We start from the raw sequence: 15825 nt of genomic DNA, 5'->3' as shown, positions 1-15825 counted from the left end.
TCACGACGCTGAGATCAAGACCAGAGCTGAGGTCAAGAGGTGGATGCTTAACTGACTGAGCCTCCCAGGCACCCCTGACGAATAAACTCTTATATCTAAAATTCTACCAAAACATTTTGGCCAGATAAGATGAACTTCAGAAGTAATTCAGAATATCAACAGATTTGGGGTGAATGTAGATATACAAATTAGCCACCTTGGGATAGTACTGGCCTTTTTTTGCATAAAACTGAGTATTCTAGGATGCCTGGGTAGCTCAGCAGTTGAGCATCTGCCTATGGCTCAGGTCATGATCCTGGGGTCCTGGGATTGAGCCCCACATTGGGCTCCCAGCAGGGAGTCTGCTTCTCCCTCTGCCTGTGTCTCTGCCTCTGTCTCTCATAAATAAATAAAGTCCTTAAAACAACAAAAACAACAAAAACTGGGCATTCTTTTACAGCAACACTTTTCCAGGAAAAAGAAGAAGGGACCAGAGCTTTCTTTGTCCTCTGATAATTTGTAAAGGGTCTGGATAAAGCAAAAATCCAACTTGCAGGAGATGGATTGCTAGGAAGGAGCAATGGTGTACCAGGGGGCACAGATGCTTCCACATGCTTCATTTTCCTCTGCCCTGCCCTATCGTCTCATCTCTAGGCATTGTCTAAAAACCCGTTTGCCTTTGCTGAGGAACTTTTTCTGTTTGAAAACAGAGAAGACACTGCTCTTAACTTCTGGTGTAAATCAGTTTCCCCAGGTGATCTCCTGCCAACTCTAGACTCTCCTGGACTCAGGCCTCTTTCCCAAGGCTGCCCTGAATAGTGTAGACCCTCTGCCTCCCCTTCCTGAGAACACCCTTAGAAGTCATGGTCCAGCCTTCCCTCACTCCTACTCCTACTGTCAACAGTGGCTCACTTAGAACAGCAGAGGCATTTGTCACAACTTTCATTCTAAAGTTTCAGAAACAATGAAGCCTGCATAATTTTGAAATAAAGATCACAAATACCTTCTTGGCAGTCACCAGAGCAGAGATTTTCCCTTTGTTTTCAAATGCTGTCTTGCAAAAATTCTCAAGAGCAAACATACGTAATCTGACCTTTGAAAACCACTCTGCACTTAAATAGAAATTTACTTATACTATACTTCACACAGTTTCTAAAGCTCACTTTATGCTATTTATATCTTTTTGTTATTAAGAAGACATTCCAAGGGAAAAGTAGTCATGAGTGCTCACATTTCTCTTACCGTGCACACCCCCCACCCACATACAAATTAAACCTGAGTTCAAGTCAGCATGGCTTTTTGTCTCTGAGGCTCTAGGTATCAGCCACATTTTGACAGCTACAACAATAAAGAATTTAAACCCAAGGTTAATAAAACCCTGGTAAGTGTCACGTAATCAGCAGATGCAGGATAAGCACTGCTAACATTGTATCAAAGAGTTTGTCATTACATTGCCTGTCAAATTAAGACCTCTTCATTTCAAATTCAATTGTTATGTATGATTCTATAAAATAATTGACATTTTTTAATTTGAGACTATCCACCTTCCCACCCAGTGTCCCCCAATAAAAAATCCTGACAAGTTGTTTAATCATGTAAAAGCTATTAATTGCTTAAAGACCCTTCGGTTGTTTTCAAGCAGTGTTTCCTTCTGATGTTTAAAATAGGAAAATGCGTACCCCTGCATACCTTTGTGCCTGCTTGATGGTGGTGACATGGTGTCCCGAGCGGGAAATTGCCTTCATCACAGTGATCCATTTGTCTCCGTCTGTTAACTATCACCTTTTCTAACACTGTGCTGACTGACTACTGATCACACCTCTGTACCTAAAGGTAGTTTAATCCCATTTAGGTATGACACAGCTCCCCCAATGGGCAATCAGAAGAATAGATAAGAGAGGGAAAGATCGGAAAAAAGAGGAGACAAGAAGAGGTAAAAATGGAATAGGAGATATTAAAATGGAAAACTTAACTAAAGCCTTTGCCAGTGCTTTTGGTAATTCAAGTCATTTGATTCAGTTCTACCAAATTACCCAGAGCACTATCTTTGCACAGAGCATGTTCCAGGCCTAAGAAGACCCCTGGCTCTGTGGGCTTCAGGCAGCAAAGCTCTGCTAACTGCCTTTTCATTCCTTAAGGATAGCATCTCCTAGTTTATAATTGTATCATTTATTCAGCATGGTGATCTAGTTTCTCCTTCGATTAACATATTTAAAAAAACAAGATTTTGATTAGTAGCACAAGGAAGGAAAAATTAGAAAGCACGATAGTTTCAAAGGAAAGACAAAGGAAATAAAGGGTTAGCTTTGTTTGGTTTATTAAATTTCAAGGGCTTTGCCCGCCAGTTTGAAAAATGCATGATATCACCAGTGTGTTTATTAAAAGTGCTACTTTAAATTGCAGATTAAGCAAATGTGAATTCCCCTTGGTAGCTGTGGGTTATTGACTAACAATTATATGCAATTTTTAAATGAAAAGAAGAGGGAAAATAGGAAAGACTTGCAGGACTATAGTTCTAAAAGCTGCTGCTAATTTAAGTAAAACTCTAAATGTATGTTTAGTAAAATATCCAGATTCACAAAGATGCAACATCCTCAAGGTCACTTTGCATTTTGATTATTAAAATCTTTAAAAGTGACGCTCAGAATCAAATAGCAAAATAGTATGAACTTTGCTAAATGCTTCCTGGACAGTTTAATACTGATTTAAGAAGGGGTGGGGAACCTTCCAGAGCAAATGGTTACTTGCTAGCTAATTTGAAAAATGCACTTGTTTCAGCACAGAAATAACAAATCTGTTTCTGATTCCAGACATTATTTTCCAAATGTTGCCAAGAAAAGAATCTAAGGAATTCTTTTACATGCACAACATACAGGAGACAACTGGAAAGCGGTCTGTGATCTGTTCCAGGATGCACGAGGAGGGAGAGAGCAGAGTTTCTAGTATGAACGGCCCTCGTGAGAGCAGAAGCACATGCCTGAGATAGTTCCTAGCTGTAATCTCCAACATAACTCTTTGCTATTATTAGACAATGTAAAGGCTTTCCTAAGTTTGTAACTTGTGAAGCAGAAAAGGATAAAGACAAGATCCTACCATGCTGAGCATGCAGGCAGCTGGGATACACCCACTCCATAGAATTTACCACTTTTCAATCCATGAAACTGGATTTCTAGATCTTGAATGGCAGTTAAGAGCTGAGAAAGAGAAAGAATGGAGTCCAACACACCAAAGCCAGATTTAAATTCTTGGAGAAACGCTGACCAGGTAAAACCTAATATTAATTCAGAAACTAAAAGTCCATGATGCTCATAAAACATACTGAAATTACTCTTATATTCTTATATAATACATATATCGGATAAAAGGGTATATGTATTATTCCTTTCAACATTAAGAATGACATTTTTAAAATAATAGTTTGGTTTTTAAACTCAACTACATAAAGGTATCTTGCTTTCCAATTTTTAAAATTATGTCACAAATAAGCCAATGATTCAAAAGTATGTAATTGAGTATGCATCATTTGTGCTGTATTAATTAGGGGAAGACTTAGCAACAAAATCCACTTTGGAGAGAAGGAGGATAACAGGAGAATTCTGGAAGACTGAATCATTCAACAGACTGAGCTATCTAATGCAACTGTTTAAATTTTGGCTCACACTGAGATGACTGCAGTGAACCAAGTTCAATTTTGTTTTTTGTTTTTCCCTTTCTCAGTGGGATAAGAGTTCATGAAGAAAACTGGATCATTTATAGGAAAGAAAAAGGCAACATTTTCTTTGTGTGACTGACCATAGTGGCTACATTCTTCACCCTTCTACCTGCACATAACAAACTGTCTTAAACTTATACTGCCATGAGTTTCAAGTGCATCATCAAAGCAGCTATGCTGGATCATCATTCTTACAGTGCAGTACTCACCATTAAATACGTCTCTTATAAGGCTACCTCCAATCAGTGATTTTACACATGGTTCGCTCTAATGGGTTGAATAGTGTCCCCACAAACCCATGTCCACCAGGTACCTCAGAATGTGGCCTTATTTGGAAAAAGAGTCTTTGCAGATGTAATCATTTAAGATGAGGTCATATACTGGATTAGGGTGGGCCTGAAATCCAATGACACATGTCCTTTTATAAAAATGATAGAGATACCCCAGGAAGAAGGTCATGTGAAAAGAGAGCTAGAGATGCTACCAAAGCCAAGAAATTCCCAATGCCACCAGAGACTGGAAGAAGCAAGGAAAGATTCTCTGTAAGAGACTTCAGAGGGGACATGACCCTGTCAACACCTTGATTTTGGATGTGAGCCTCCAGAATATGAGAGAAGAAATTTCTGCTTTAAGCCACTTACCTCCTGGTAATTTGTTACAGAAGCTCTAGGAAACTCATAGATTTGTTTACTAACCAGTGCCAGTTGGCCAATGCTTTCTACCAGTCTGCAACAAGGATTCTACAGGAAACAAGATTAAATGTTTAAGGACTTATATAGCTATTTGACATTGTGGTGATACCACATAGCACTTAATGTTGTTTTACAAAATATCTGTGATGGATTGAAAATTAAAAGGAAAAAACAGTCTTCACAGTTAGAGATGCGGTGCAAAGATAATTAATATTTTCAAAGCTGAAGCTGGAGTACTATAATTAAGAAATTTGCATTCTGAATCATCTCAGAGAAACTTGTTTTCTGCTCAGTATTAGTGGTAAAAATATTTTATTCTAATATTTTGAATAGTATATAATCCACAAATGGTTTACAATGGATGCATGGTTGTTAGCTATGAATCATATCATTTGATTAGCTAGAAACTTACTTCCTAGACTGTGGTGGATCATTGATTATACAATGAAGGAATAACACGCCATAGCTTTGTGGACTACAGGGACCTTGGCACAACTTAAGAGAATATCTTCTCAGATGCTGGGAGCTCGGATATTGCTCATACAAAAATGAACGTGGGTGGAGTGAGTGTATCTGAGCTACTTCAATGGCAATAATAAATAGTGACCATAACTACATGAGTTATAAGAGCAGACAGCAATAACAAAGATGTCATCTCTCTTTCTCTAACACCAAAGTGACCAAAAGCTGAGTAGACATGACTTTAGTGAAAAACAATCTCAATGGAGAAGAGGAAACCCTGCAGCAATGTGGGAGACTGTCTGATGTGAATGTTTTCTCTCGACAATTGAAAAAAAAAAATGCAGGAACGTGATTTACCCAAACGAAGGGCAATCATGTTTCCTTTAACATCAATGCTAATCATAACCACAGCCCCTAGAACCTCAGCTAGCCATAGAAAGAGGCCAATTAATGAAAGCCTCTGAAAAAGCCTCCAACAGAGGGAAACACAAACAGTAAGAAACACTAAGCATCTGCAAGTGGCCCTTCATATTCCTGTGCTCAGTCTCACTCACCACTACTTTATCATGAGTTTGTCTCATGTAAAGCACGAAGAGCAACCTAAAAATCATTATTGTAAATCAAGAGGCTATAACTCACAGGAAGAGATCCAAATGTCAACTGTTTGTCCTGGCTGTTGGGAGATCAGAAAGTGGGCTTTAAAGGGGATTGTGTATTCTGATTATAACACACATTTCGGCACAAAAGTACTAGCTTGTCATCACATGCCATTCACTTGACTTTCTAAAATTTCCTAAGTTACCACGGAAACTAAGAGTCCATGAAATTGATAGATGCTTTAATAAAATGAAATTGCTGTTATGGGAATGGGTGGAGACAAATATGTTGAAGCTGCAGAAGTCGTACCCTGCAACAATTCCACACCTGCATTCAATTAAAAATCCTAAACCTTAAGCTATCATTAGATCATAATGATTTCAACTACACTGTGGAAATTATACTAGGTTAGCATACACCCTTCTCCCATAATACTAAATTCTGGCTCTTCATAGTTATATATATTTTTGAGCAAATATTTTTTTAACAAACAGCATCCTGGAAACCTATAACTCATTTCATCTAAAATTGTTTTTTTCAGAACTATTCAAATTCATTTAAGTCTTATAGAGCTCTTTTAGAAATCCATTGCAACTAGATATTCTCTATAGCAAGAACTAATTGAATTTTTAGGGAGAGAAAAATGTGATGTGCTTGTTTGTTTTTACTTCCTTGATTTCATCAAATTTGTATCAACCACAGCAACAAATATACCAAACTCAAAGTTTCATATTAAAGACTTTGGTGGTTTTTAAGGCATCGAATTAGAGTTAATCTGTAAAGGTGGAAATTAGAGAATCCATGTCTAGAACCCATTAACGGGCTTTGTGGACAAAGGAGAAATCAGCAAAGCAAGCAAGCCAGGACCACTTTATTTCCCAAAATTGAAAAGCTGTCGAGAATTTTCCATCAACAGAATGACATACACTGAAAGATATGAGCAAAATAGCCTACTCCGGTTCCAAGAGAATTAATTTTAACTCTTCCATTCCAACAATCTCATAGACAAACACACTCTCAAATGTCTAAATTAATTACATTAAGACAAGAGTTGGAACAAAAATAGAGTCTGAAGAAAAAATAGTTGCCTAAAAAGAGGAAACACTCCCTAACTAATCTGGGAGTCTCTACATATATGCTTACCATCTTACAGTACTTAGGAAAGCACTATCATCCAAACACAGCCAGAACAAGAAGTATGTTCTACAATAAAATTAATTTCATTCCTGAATTCACACATTAAAGCAGTAAAATCACTGAATTGCTTCCCCCTTCCCATTCCCTCTGATCCTTTACAAGAACAACTTATCACATAAAAAACTTCTCTGATAGAACTCATGCTACAACTGTTAACCATTCCTACTTTCATTAAGTTTCCTTCATTCTAGACTTATAACTACTTTTGTCTATGACAAAACACATCTAAACAGAGAAACATCCTTTCTGTTTAAAAGAAATTCCATCTTCCCAGCAGGAGGTCTTTCTTCCTGTTTGCAACAACAACAAAAAAGAACAATGACTTTTTCACTTTCATACTTACAAACTACCCCCAACTTTGATTTTAATAGTGCAAGCAGCACTGTGACTTAGACTCTCAAGCTAGATGATAGTTTTCCTAACTAACACTTCACCACCTAAATGGACCCAAAGCCCCCTCACCTTTCAGGCAGAACATTCTGAAGCACTTCCATGGAGGAGCTGGTGCTCTACGGTCCCATGTAGCCTGCAGTGCTAGGCACAGCTGTCTCCCAGCCCACCTCCCCACATTCACTGCCAGAGAGCGAGGCAGTCAGCCAGCAACTGTGATTACAGGAAGCCACTGCCCAATCCCCAGCTTTCTGGGCTGAGCTGCTGACACCTCCCTATCTCTCATATGCTGTTTCACACCATGGAATCAGCCAGGATCATCTTGGAAAGTGAGGGGAGCCTGGGGCGAGCAGTCACTGTTCACTTAGCCCAGTGCAGAACCGCAAAAGGGCAAGCCCATTTGTTTGTCTTATCAGCATTTTCCATTGCACCAGATGCAGGACCTCACGTGATCGACTACACAAAAAGGAAATCACTTGATTAGGTTTAACTCTTTGCTATTTAATTATGACTACTATTCTTTGACCTCATTATTCCTTTGTTACTCACACTCTTCGTTTTTTTTTTTTTTTTCCTGGTGTAGAACAACTCATATACGGGGACATAATTAGCACTAAACATTAGGATGTGAAACTACACACAGCTGTCCAAGTCTATATAAATGAGCGGATATATGTGAAGCACTCAACAGTGTCGAACAAACACTGCGGTCGAACAAGCACTGTGGAAGTGTTGACTACCATTATGATTACTACCACTGCTATCAATAAACTTGAGTGTTAGGATGCAAATCTGAACCGTGTTACACGTCTATGGCATCTTTCAGATGAGGAAACAAAGATCAATACACTTAAGTCAGCATTCAGAGGATATGCATTTCTAACTCTGCTGCAGCCATAATCGGATTGTTCAATTTCTCTTCCATCGAAAAGCTACATTCGCTCTGGTGAGTTCAAGATTACTGTAAACTTCTCAGCACAGGTTAAAAGCAATAGAGGGAATTTGACTGCATATCTAAAGAGAAACAGTCTACAAACGTGGATTTGGGAGTACCCCGCTTGAAAGTACTGTGTGAACTGTGAGTGCCCTCGAGAAGCTCAGAGACTTGCAAGTCCCCTGGCCACCGGAAGTGGCCATTGTTTGCAAAGCCCGTTGCTGTGTGCAGGTCTTCCTTTTGACTCCACAGGATGCAGGAAACTGACTCATAGAACCAATCTATCTGTCTGTGCCCTGGGGCGCTCGCTGCAGCCCTTGTGACACGGTGGATGCTCTGTGTGTTCTGGCTTCTAACATACATTTCAGCATACCCTCATTTGGTTTCTACTCCTGTTCTTCCAGGATTACCAGCAGGGCCTGGTTAATGAATTCCGTATCATGAGGAAGTCATTGCACTAGTTGCTATGACCACAAAGAAATGTAAGATCCCTAGCCAGAAGCTGCAGGTTGAAAAAAAAAAAAACCTGCATGTGGAAAGACAAATAGTGATATTAACTCTTAGAACAGAACTGGAAGGAACCTTATCACTCATCTCATCTGGTAAATGGGTTCAGAGATGAGGTGATTTGCCCAACTAACCGGCAGCTAGCTGAGTCAAGATCAAAATCAAGCCACCTGATCTGGCCTTTTCTATTTCACTACATGACCCACCCTCCTCCCCATCCCACCGTCACCCCGCCAAAGATGGGCAGAGTCATTCCTTGTCCTTTCCTGTCTTGAATGGTCTCCTGTACAATTTACAAATAGCAGAGGTATTCCTGAAAGTATTCTTTTGGGTTGGATTCGGCTTTCAAAGTTGCACAGAGAGAACTTCTACAGGTTGGAGAATTAAGACTTCTGAACACAGGTCAGTGCACAGAGTTTGGGGCACTTATATGCTTTTACCAGCACTCTGAATACTCACAGTCAAATCCTTCAAGATAGAGGTGACTTTATATGCTAGAAAGAATAAACTGGAAAGCAAAGAGAACCTGATTGCAGCCACATCTGTAGCATTATCCAGCTGGTCTCTACATCAATTCATGAGCTGTAAACATGGTGCCCTGAATGTAGGGACTAAATTAACTCTTAAGATTCGATCCTCTAGCCTACCCTATTAATTTTTCTCTGTGACATATACATAGATATGTATATGAATACAATATATATAAGCATTTTATTAGATGAATTATGTCAGGAAAAGAGACAAGCTTTCCCTTATAATTTAGTGGAAGAGCTACGTAGGTGAGTGAATAAACACAACTGGTAAGACAATTTGGTAAGAAGAACAGAAGAATACACAAAGTTAATAATCATCAATAGCTTCTTGCTTATTAGCTTAGCTAACTAACCAGGTTAAAACATCTATAATTTAATGTAATGGGCTCAATACTGTCCCCTTCAACATTTGTGTCTACCTAGAACCTTAGGATGTGAACTTATTTGGCAATAAAGTCTTCATAGATGTACTTAAGATATGGATGAAGATGAGCTAATACTGGATTAGGATGGGTTTTTGTTTTTCTTTTAAGATTTTATTTACTTATTTGACAGAGAAAGTGAGAAAACACCAGCACAGGAAGGGGCAGATAGGCGAGGGAGAAGCAGGCTCTCCACTGAGCAGTGAGCCCAATGTGCGGCTTGATTCCAGGACCCCAGGATCATGACCGGAGCTGAAGGCAGATGCCTAATGGACTGAGCCACCCAGCCACCCCAAGAGTGTCTATAAAAGAGACAGAAAAGACACAGAGACTCAGAGAAGACTGTAGAGACCGAGTCAAAGAATGGAGTTATGTACCCACAAGACAAGGAATGCCTAGAGCCATCCCAAGCTGGAAGAGGCAGGGAAGTATTCTCCCCTAGAGCCTCTGGAGGGAGCATGGCCCTGCGGACAACTTGATTTCTGACTTCTGGCCTCCAGAATTGTGAGAGAATAAACTTCTGTTGTTTTAAGCCACCCATTTGTTGTAATTCATTACAGTACCCCTGGGAAACTAAGACATTTAGCAAAGTAAGCATTCTGAGAGGAGGGGAACAATTTTTTTTCCTTTTTAAACTAACTTCAATGTATAATTACATGGGCTTAAAAACTGTCACTTCCATACTACTGTGGCTAAATTTTTACTGAAAAGAAGAAAACAAAACAAAACAAAACAAAAACACCTTCCTATAATACTAAACAGCATGGATACTACCATATTCTATTAAACTAGTGAAATTATAGGTATCACCATCTGAAAAGGTCACAGCATTAAACTCAAGTCATGGAAGTGGAATGTGCTTTTATTAATATCAAATATAAAATTATATATAGGTATTTTCTAAATCCCTTACTTTCAACATCAAACAACTGTGAATATGCTTGGGAAATAAAACATTAAAGGCACACTGTTCAATCTAGGGATAAAAAATAAGAACTACCCATGAAAATGATTATGATCTGTTACCACCGATCACTGCTACTGAGAAGTCTGCAATGAGGGGAGTGGGCCTGGGATGATGTATGCTTGCAGAATTCACCGCCCTCTGGACAGGACACAGGTGCCTTTGCCAGCCATGACCTTAGAGCACAACCACTTCTCTCCCTTAGAGGATTACAACATCCAGCATCGTGTTAAAGTTTAACGCTATTATCTCTGCCAGAGGGAGTGGTAGCCACACATACAGCCAAAAATTTTCAGATACTTACATCTTCCAAACCACTCCAGTGCTATGAAATTTGTTGTTTAAAAAAAAAAAATGCTGTTGTTTCAATAAAACAGTGAGGATATGAATAAATTAGGAATTAATGTACATGATACATAGAATTAGTGAATCTAGGTGGGTTCAAAATTCTACTGTGTTCCTGGCAAAACACAAGACAGAACTATACAAGAAAAAGAGGCAAACCCTATTTTCTTTCTCTGCATCTTGACCCTTACTCTTACCAAAATAAGTCAGACAAAGATGAAAAAAACTCTTCTCTGTACTCATTCCAGAGTTTGTTTTGTATCTATTAGAAAAGTATTCCACCAAGCAAGGCCTGTTTTCAGACCTCTATCTCTACATATGCAGCTCAATGTTTTAAAAGTCAGAGGAGATTAAAGACATATTCCCAAGCCCCATTTTCTATTTTTCCCTATACTACAAGAGACTGAAGATACTTACCTTCCAATACTTTAAAGATTAGAATGACCATAGAAGAAGCCCCTCTGGTGGCCAAGGCTGAATGATACCATCTGAACATCTTAAGGAAGGTTTAGTCATTCCCAGCTCCCCAACTGTTCTACAGTACTTCAGTTTTTACCAACATTCTCAGTTTTTCCCTGTATTTGGCTCCTTACTGTAAAATCTGCCTCTAATCTCATTTATGCCACCCTGGCTCTCCCAACAGCCAACTGACTTGATTTGCTTTTGTTAAGAACTCTTGGGTCCATCTGGTTCTTTTTTCCCAGGGAATGTAACAATGAGTCTCCAAGTTGACCTGAGCTCTTAGCTTAGATGATTTTGTAGCCTTTCCTGATCTCAGATGTGTAGACTTGTCCTAACTCCACTGCCATCCACTGGGCTCCAGTCTATAACTCTACCCCCTGCCTTAGAAACATAGTCCACCTCATAAGCAACAGCAGCAGGAAGGAGGCTTCACTGGAGCAACCTTGCTTCCATCCGTCCTGCCTGATGTAGCTTCCAAAGGTACCACCAGTGGCTGAGATGTTTCTCCAAGATATCACACTCCTTGATACGTTTATAGTAGTTTATTTTTTCTTTCTAAATCTGACCACTTAATCTCCTTTCATTCTTACTACATCTTTCCAAAAGAGCTCCAATTGCTCTAGTCGCTCCTTTAGGAAAATAACATCATCATCATCATGACGTTTCCACTTATGTAAAAAACACAAGGTAGAATAAACCCCAAATTCCTCATCTAGCAATAAAGGCTCACCTGACACCTGGGACTCAAATCTTTTCCCAAAAATTTCTGGCCATTTCCCCCTTCAGGGGCCCTATCAGCAGGCCTTGTACCATATTCCGTATGGTCTTATATCTCCACCATCTTTGAGTAAGCCATCATTTCCTTTATCTGAAATGCAGCCCTCACTCCCACAGCCTGTTTTTACTTCTCTTAAGCCTTCCTGGACCATGCTCCTCTCAATCAGTCTCTGCTTGCACTAAGTCACCATGGCACTTTTTCTATGAAGTCATCATAGTATCTCAATTCTGTCTGCTCACTGACAATGAGAAGACCTCAAAGCAGGGACTTGCTCATTCTTACTTAACCTCCAATGCTCTATGGGATACCTGAAACAAAACAAATGATTGATGTTTGTAGCATAAACCAAATTATTATCATGTTAATATTTCATCCAAAAGCAAAATAGTGGAAAGTGTATAAAACCTGGATGAGATATATATCCAATAGTATAATGACTGCTATGAGACATCATAAAAATATTTAACATAGTCCTTCAAATTAAATAGATACTACTTTCCCTACATGTAACTATACTGAAATTCCTTCTTAAATAATAATTACTGATCATTAATAGTTAAATGATATTAATTTATAATTAATTTTTATAAATCATCCTTTAACAGCCTCTCACAATATATACAAATATCAAATCATTATATTGTACACCTCAAACTAATATAATATGTAAATTATGTCTCAATTTTTAAAAATACACCTTATAAAAAAAGGCTAAGAGTCTAAGGAGTCCTCATTTTCAAACCCGCAAACACAAATACCATTCTCTCTCAAGGCAAGTTCTCCAACAAACTTAGAAAGCAGTTTTCCTATTCTCATTCAGCCTAACTAAATGTTTGAAAGATCACAGAAGTGGAAAAGAAAAAAAATGTTTTTGAAAGTATCCATACAAGAATGTCGAAGTCAGTGTGTCCAGCTGGAGGGAGGACACCAAAAGATATCATAATAATGACCCCAAAACCCCTTCCCTAGTGAACCTATAATGAAACGTATTACAGAAGAAAGATAAAACCCCTAGAATCTAAATGTCATTTTCTTAACACTGCCACTGTCAATATGCCTAATACATGTATATTTGGAGAGTCTAAGTTTAAAGCACATAAGAATAACCTTGTATCCTTTCATTCTGTATATTTCATCAATGTGCAACTCCCAAAATAAACATATCAATGGCAACCTCCCTTTAAAAAAAAAAAAAAGCCAACCTAAAATAAAGAGGTCATTTGTATCATTTTCCCCTGAGCATCTGAGTAATCTGAGGAAGTTAAAACAATAACCAACCTTCAGCCTCAGAAACAGGTGCATCTCTTCCGCCCACAAAATTACCCTCCTAAATCATTCTAAAGAGAAGTCAGACTACAAATCAGAATTACTCAAGATCATGTACCAGTCAACCAAAAGAAAGACAAGTTCTGCCACAATTTACTTGTTAAGAAAACATAAGCCCATAACCAGACAGTAATTGCACTGTTACTATCTTTAATCATCAAGCAAAAAGATAAAAATTAAAAGGAAGCTGCACCAAGATGCCCTCCTGATAATTTCTGCACAGACAACTGAATACTTTAATAACTAAGTTACTTAAGACTTATACATTTCAAACACTGTATTTTATACCCAACTATGTATCTGAAAAACTCAAAGAACTAGAGGATTTCCATAAAAAGGTAGTTTATTTCTGCACTCACATTCTCCAACTTGTGACCCACTTAAACTGGTGACAAGGCTTAAAGGAAGGAGCTAATCATTTCCCATTCAAGTGCCAAGTCTTTGGAGCAGCAGGGCAGTTTGAAACTTCTGGAAGAGCCAGTTATTTCAGGACCCATAGGATTTACAACAATAATGGTTTGAGGAAACCACACCATTCAGGCTCCCTCCGTCTTTTTCCCTGTCCTTAGGAGTTTAAAAATAAGCAAGAAAATGACTCTTCCAATTGGCAGACCAATGTGAGCATGGCGTCTTGCCATGGTGCATGATAATCACAGAGTTACAAGAGCCACAAAGAACACAGCAAACCGCAGAGACAGCTCTTTTCTGTCCTCCTCTTTCATCATGTTAAACAGATCAAACCTTTTCCTTTTTTATTTTTGTTTTACCTCTTCCTCTTTTCCTCTTTGTGCCCTCTCTGGGTGTCTTTCTCTCTCTCTCTCTCCTTCTCCCTTCTTTGGGTGACATCAGTAAAGGTAGGTCCTAGGAGAAGTCACCTACGATTCTGTCGATGTCATGGCTGGCATTTACTTTGTGTTCTATCTTTATTTAATGCATCTCTGCAAACTCAGCTATTAACGACCATAAACCTACAGCCCCTCAAGAGGAAAAAAGTTTTATGTCAAAAATAGAATACTGCGCTGAAAGTTTTAAAATGCACGTGTTTTGAGGCAGATGTACATATAACAGTTCTATTAAGTTTTTTGACTGTCTCTAAAGACTTCAGTTCATACAAAAGAAAGGCAGCAGCCAGGGCCCTTTGGGTTTTCTGTTTGTTTTTTGTGTTTTGGGGGAGGGGGGGCACTGAGTTTAGTTTGAGGTTTTTGCTTCGATTCTTTGAAAGCTAAATGAATTCTACTTTTGTGAGGAAATAAAAATGACACCAGGAACCTGTTTTCAAGGTGATGTTGTCCTTCTTCTGCCTTTGCCATCCTTAATAAGTTCCTGATCTTGTGCACATCTATTTAAGAAAACTTTCCGTGTGCTGCAGAATGGATGAAAGGCTTCCCAAACCTGCTCTGTAAGGTCAGTGAAGGAATCTGTCCCTTGACCTTCACAGAGCCATCAGGAATGTCAAAATTAAAGAAACGAATGGAAAGGAACAAAACCTCAAAACCACTGAAGAGAAGAGAAAGGAAAATGAGGACACAAAGTAACTGGACTACTGTCTGCTGTAAGGTGTTAAACAAACTACTTGGATCCTCGCTTCTTTCCTGTCCGACAAGGGAGCAGACTGAGTCCTCTCTGAGCTTCCTCCCAGCCCAAACAGCTTAGTCTTGTGTTGTTAAGGTAAGTGCTTGGATCCCTTCACAGCTCCAATTTAGAAACTATATAAGAGGACTTACTAAAATTCTCTTAAATGACACTAAGAGAAGAAAACATGTGGTCACTACTTCTAAATAACTGCTAAAGTTGGCTTTCCAAATTAGATCTACACCAAACAGACTTATTTGAAATTTCCCTCTATCTGAAAAAGAAAGACATCTTTACAATTATCTCTGAGACTTTACAGCCAAAATGTGGAATAAACTATATTGGGTATCAAAAGCTTTTGACATCGGGAGTGAGCATCTTTTGTTAATGCTTTAGTGTTTGGAGAATGTGAGAAAGGATAACAGTGCTTTTTAAAATTGTTGCTTTTTTCTCAGCTTCATTTCGAGTTGCAGGAAAAAAAAACAAACAAACATTTTTTTGACTCTACTTTCAACTTATTCAAAATTGCATCCCAACATTTTTGGAGCTTTCCTGTGTATAAATCTAAGTATTCACTGGGCTACTACTATGGGCCTAAGATGCAAAATGGGGATTGTAGCATTTCAGATAGACTATTAAAAGATCATGTTGATTCTGAGCATTGGGATAGTAGTGGTTTATTAAGAAATTCACAGAAAAAACAGAGAGTTAAATCAGCTTTTTCAGTCACATTTTCTACAGCTCCCATTTGTGTTAATGTGGATCAAATGCATTTATAGTTTTTGACTAAAAATATTCAGTGGAGAATTGGTTTCAGTCATGAAAATATGGTCTCATCACCTTTTTTTTTTCTTTTTATTTTGTTACTTTTTGAAGCAGATGACATGAAGATATGAAATTGAATACAGGGGGAGGCAATTCCAACTATATGCAAAACAAGAAAATATATTTGG

General features: G+C 38.5%; 1 protein-coding gene across 7 annotated transcripts in view; it reads right to left on the bottom strand.

Moving 5' to 3' along the window:
* NHSL1 (NHS like 1) overlaps positions 1-15825 on the bottom strand; it is a 233468-nt gene that overhangs the window by 100871 nt on the left and 116772 nt on the right. The window contains exon 1 of one of the 7 annotated variants that reach the window (XM_072719871.1): positions 7102-7360. The exons of 5 other annotated variants lie outside the window; for them this stretch is intronic. In XM_072719871.1, coding sequence (XP_072575972.1) covers positions 7102-7117 — 16 coding nt within the window. In that variant the 5' untranslated portion in view covers positions 7118-7360. Of the gene's footprint in view, positions 1-7101; positions 7361-15825 lie in introns of those variants that run through there. One more of the 7 variants, XM_025997905.2, reaches the window with a different exon arrangement.

This window comes from Vulpes vulpes, chromosome 1 (assembly GCF_048418805.1).
Source record: "Vulpes vulpes isolate BD-2025 chromosome 1, VulVul3, whole genome shotgun sequence".
Classification (NCBI taxonomy): Eukaryota; Metazoa; Chordata; class Mammalia; order Carnivora; family Canidae; genus Vulpes; species Vulpes vulpes.
The sequence above is the reverse complement of the archived record's forward strand: the minus strand, read 5'-3'. Positions and strand labels throughout refer to the sequence as shown.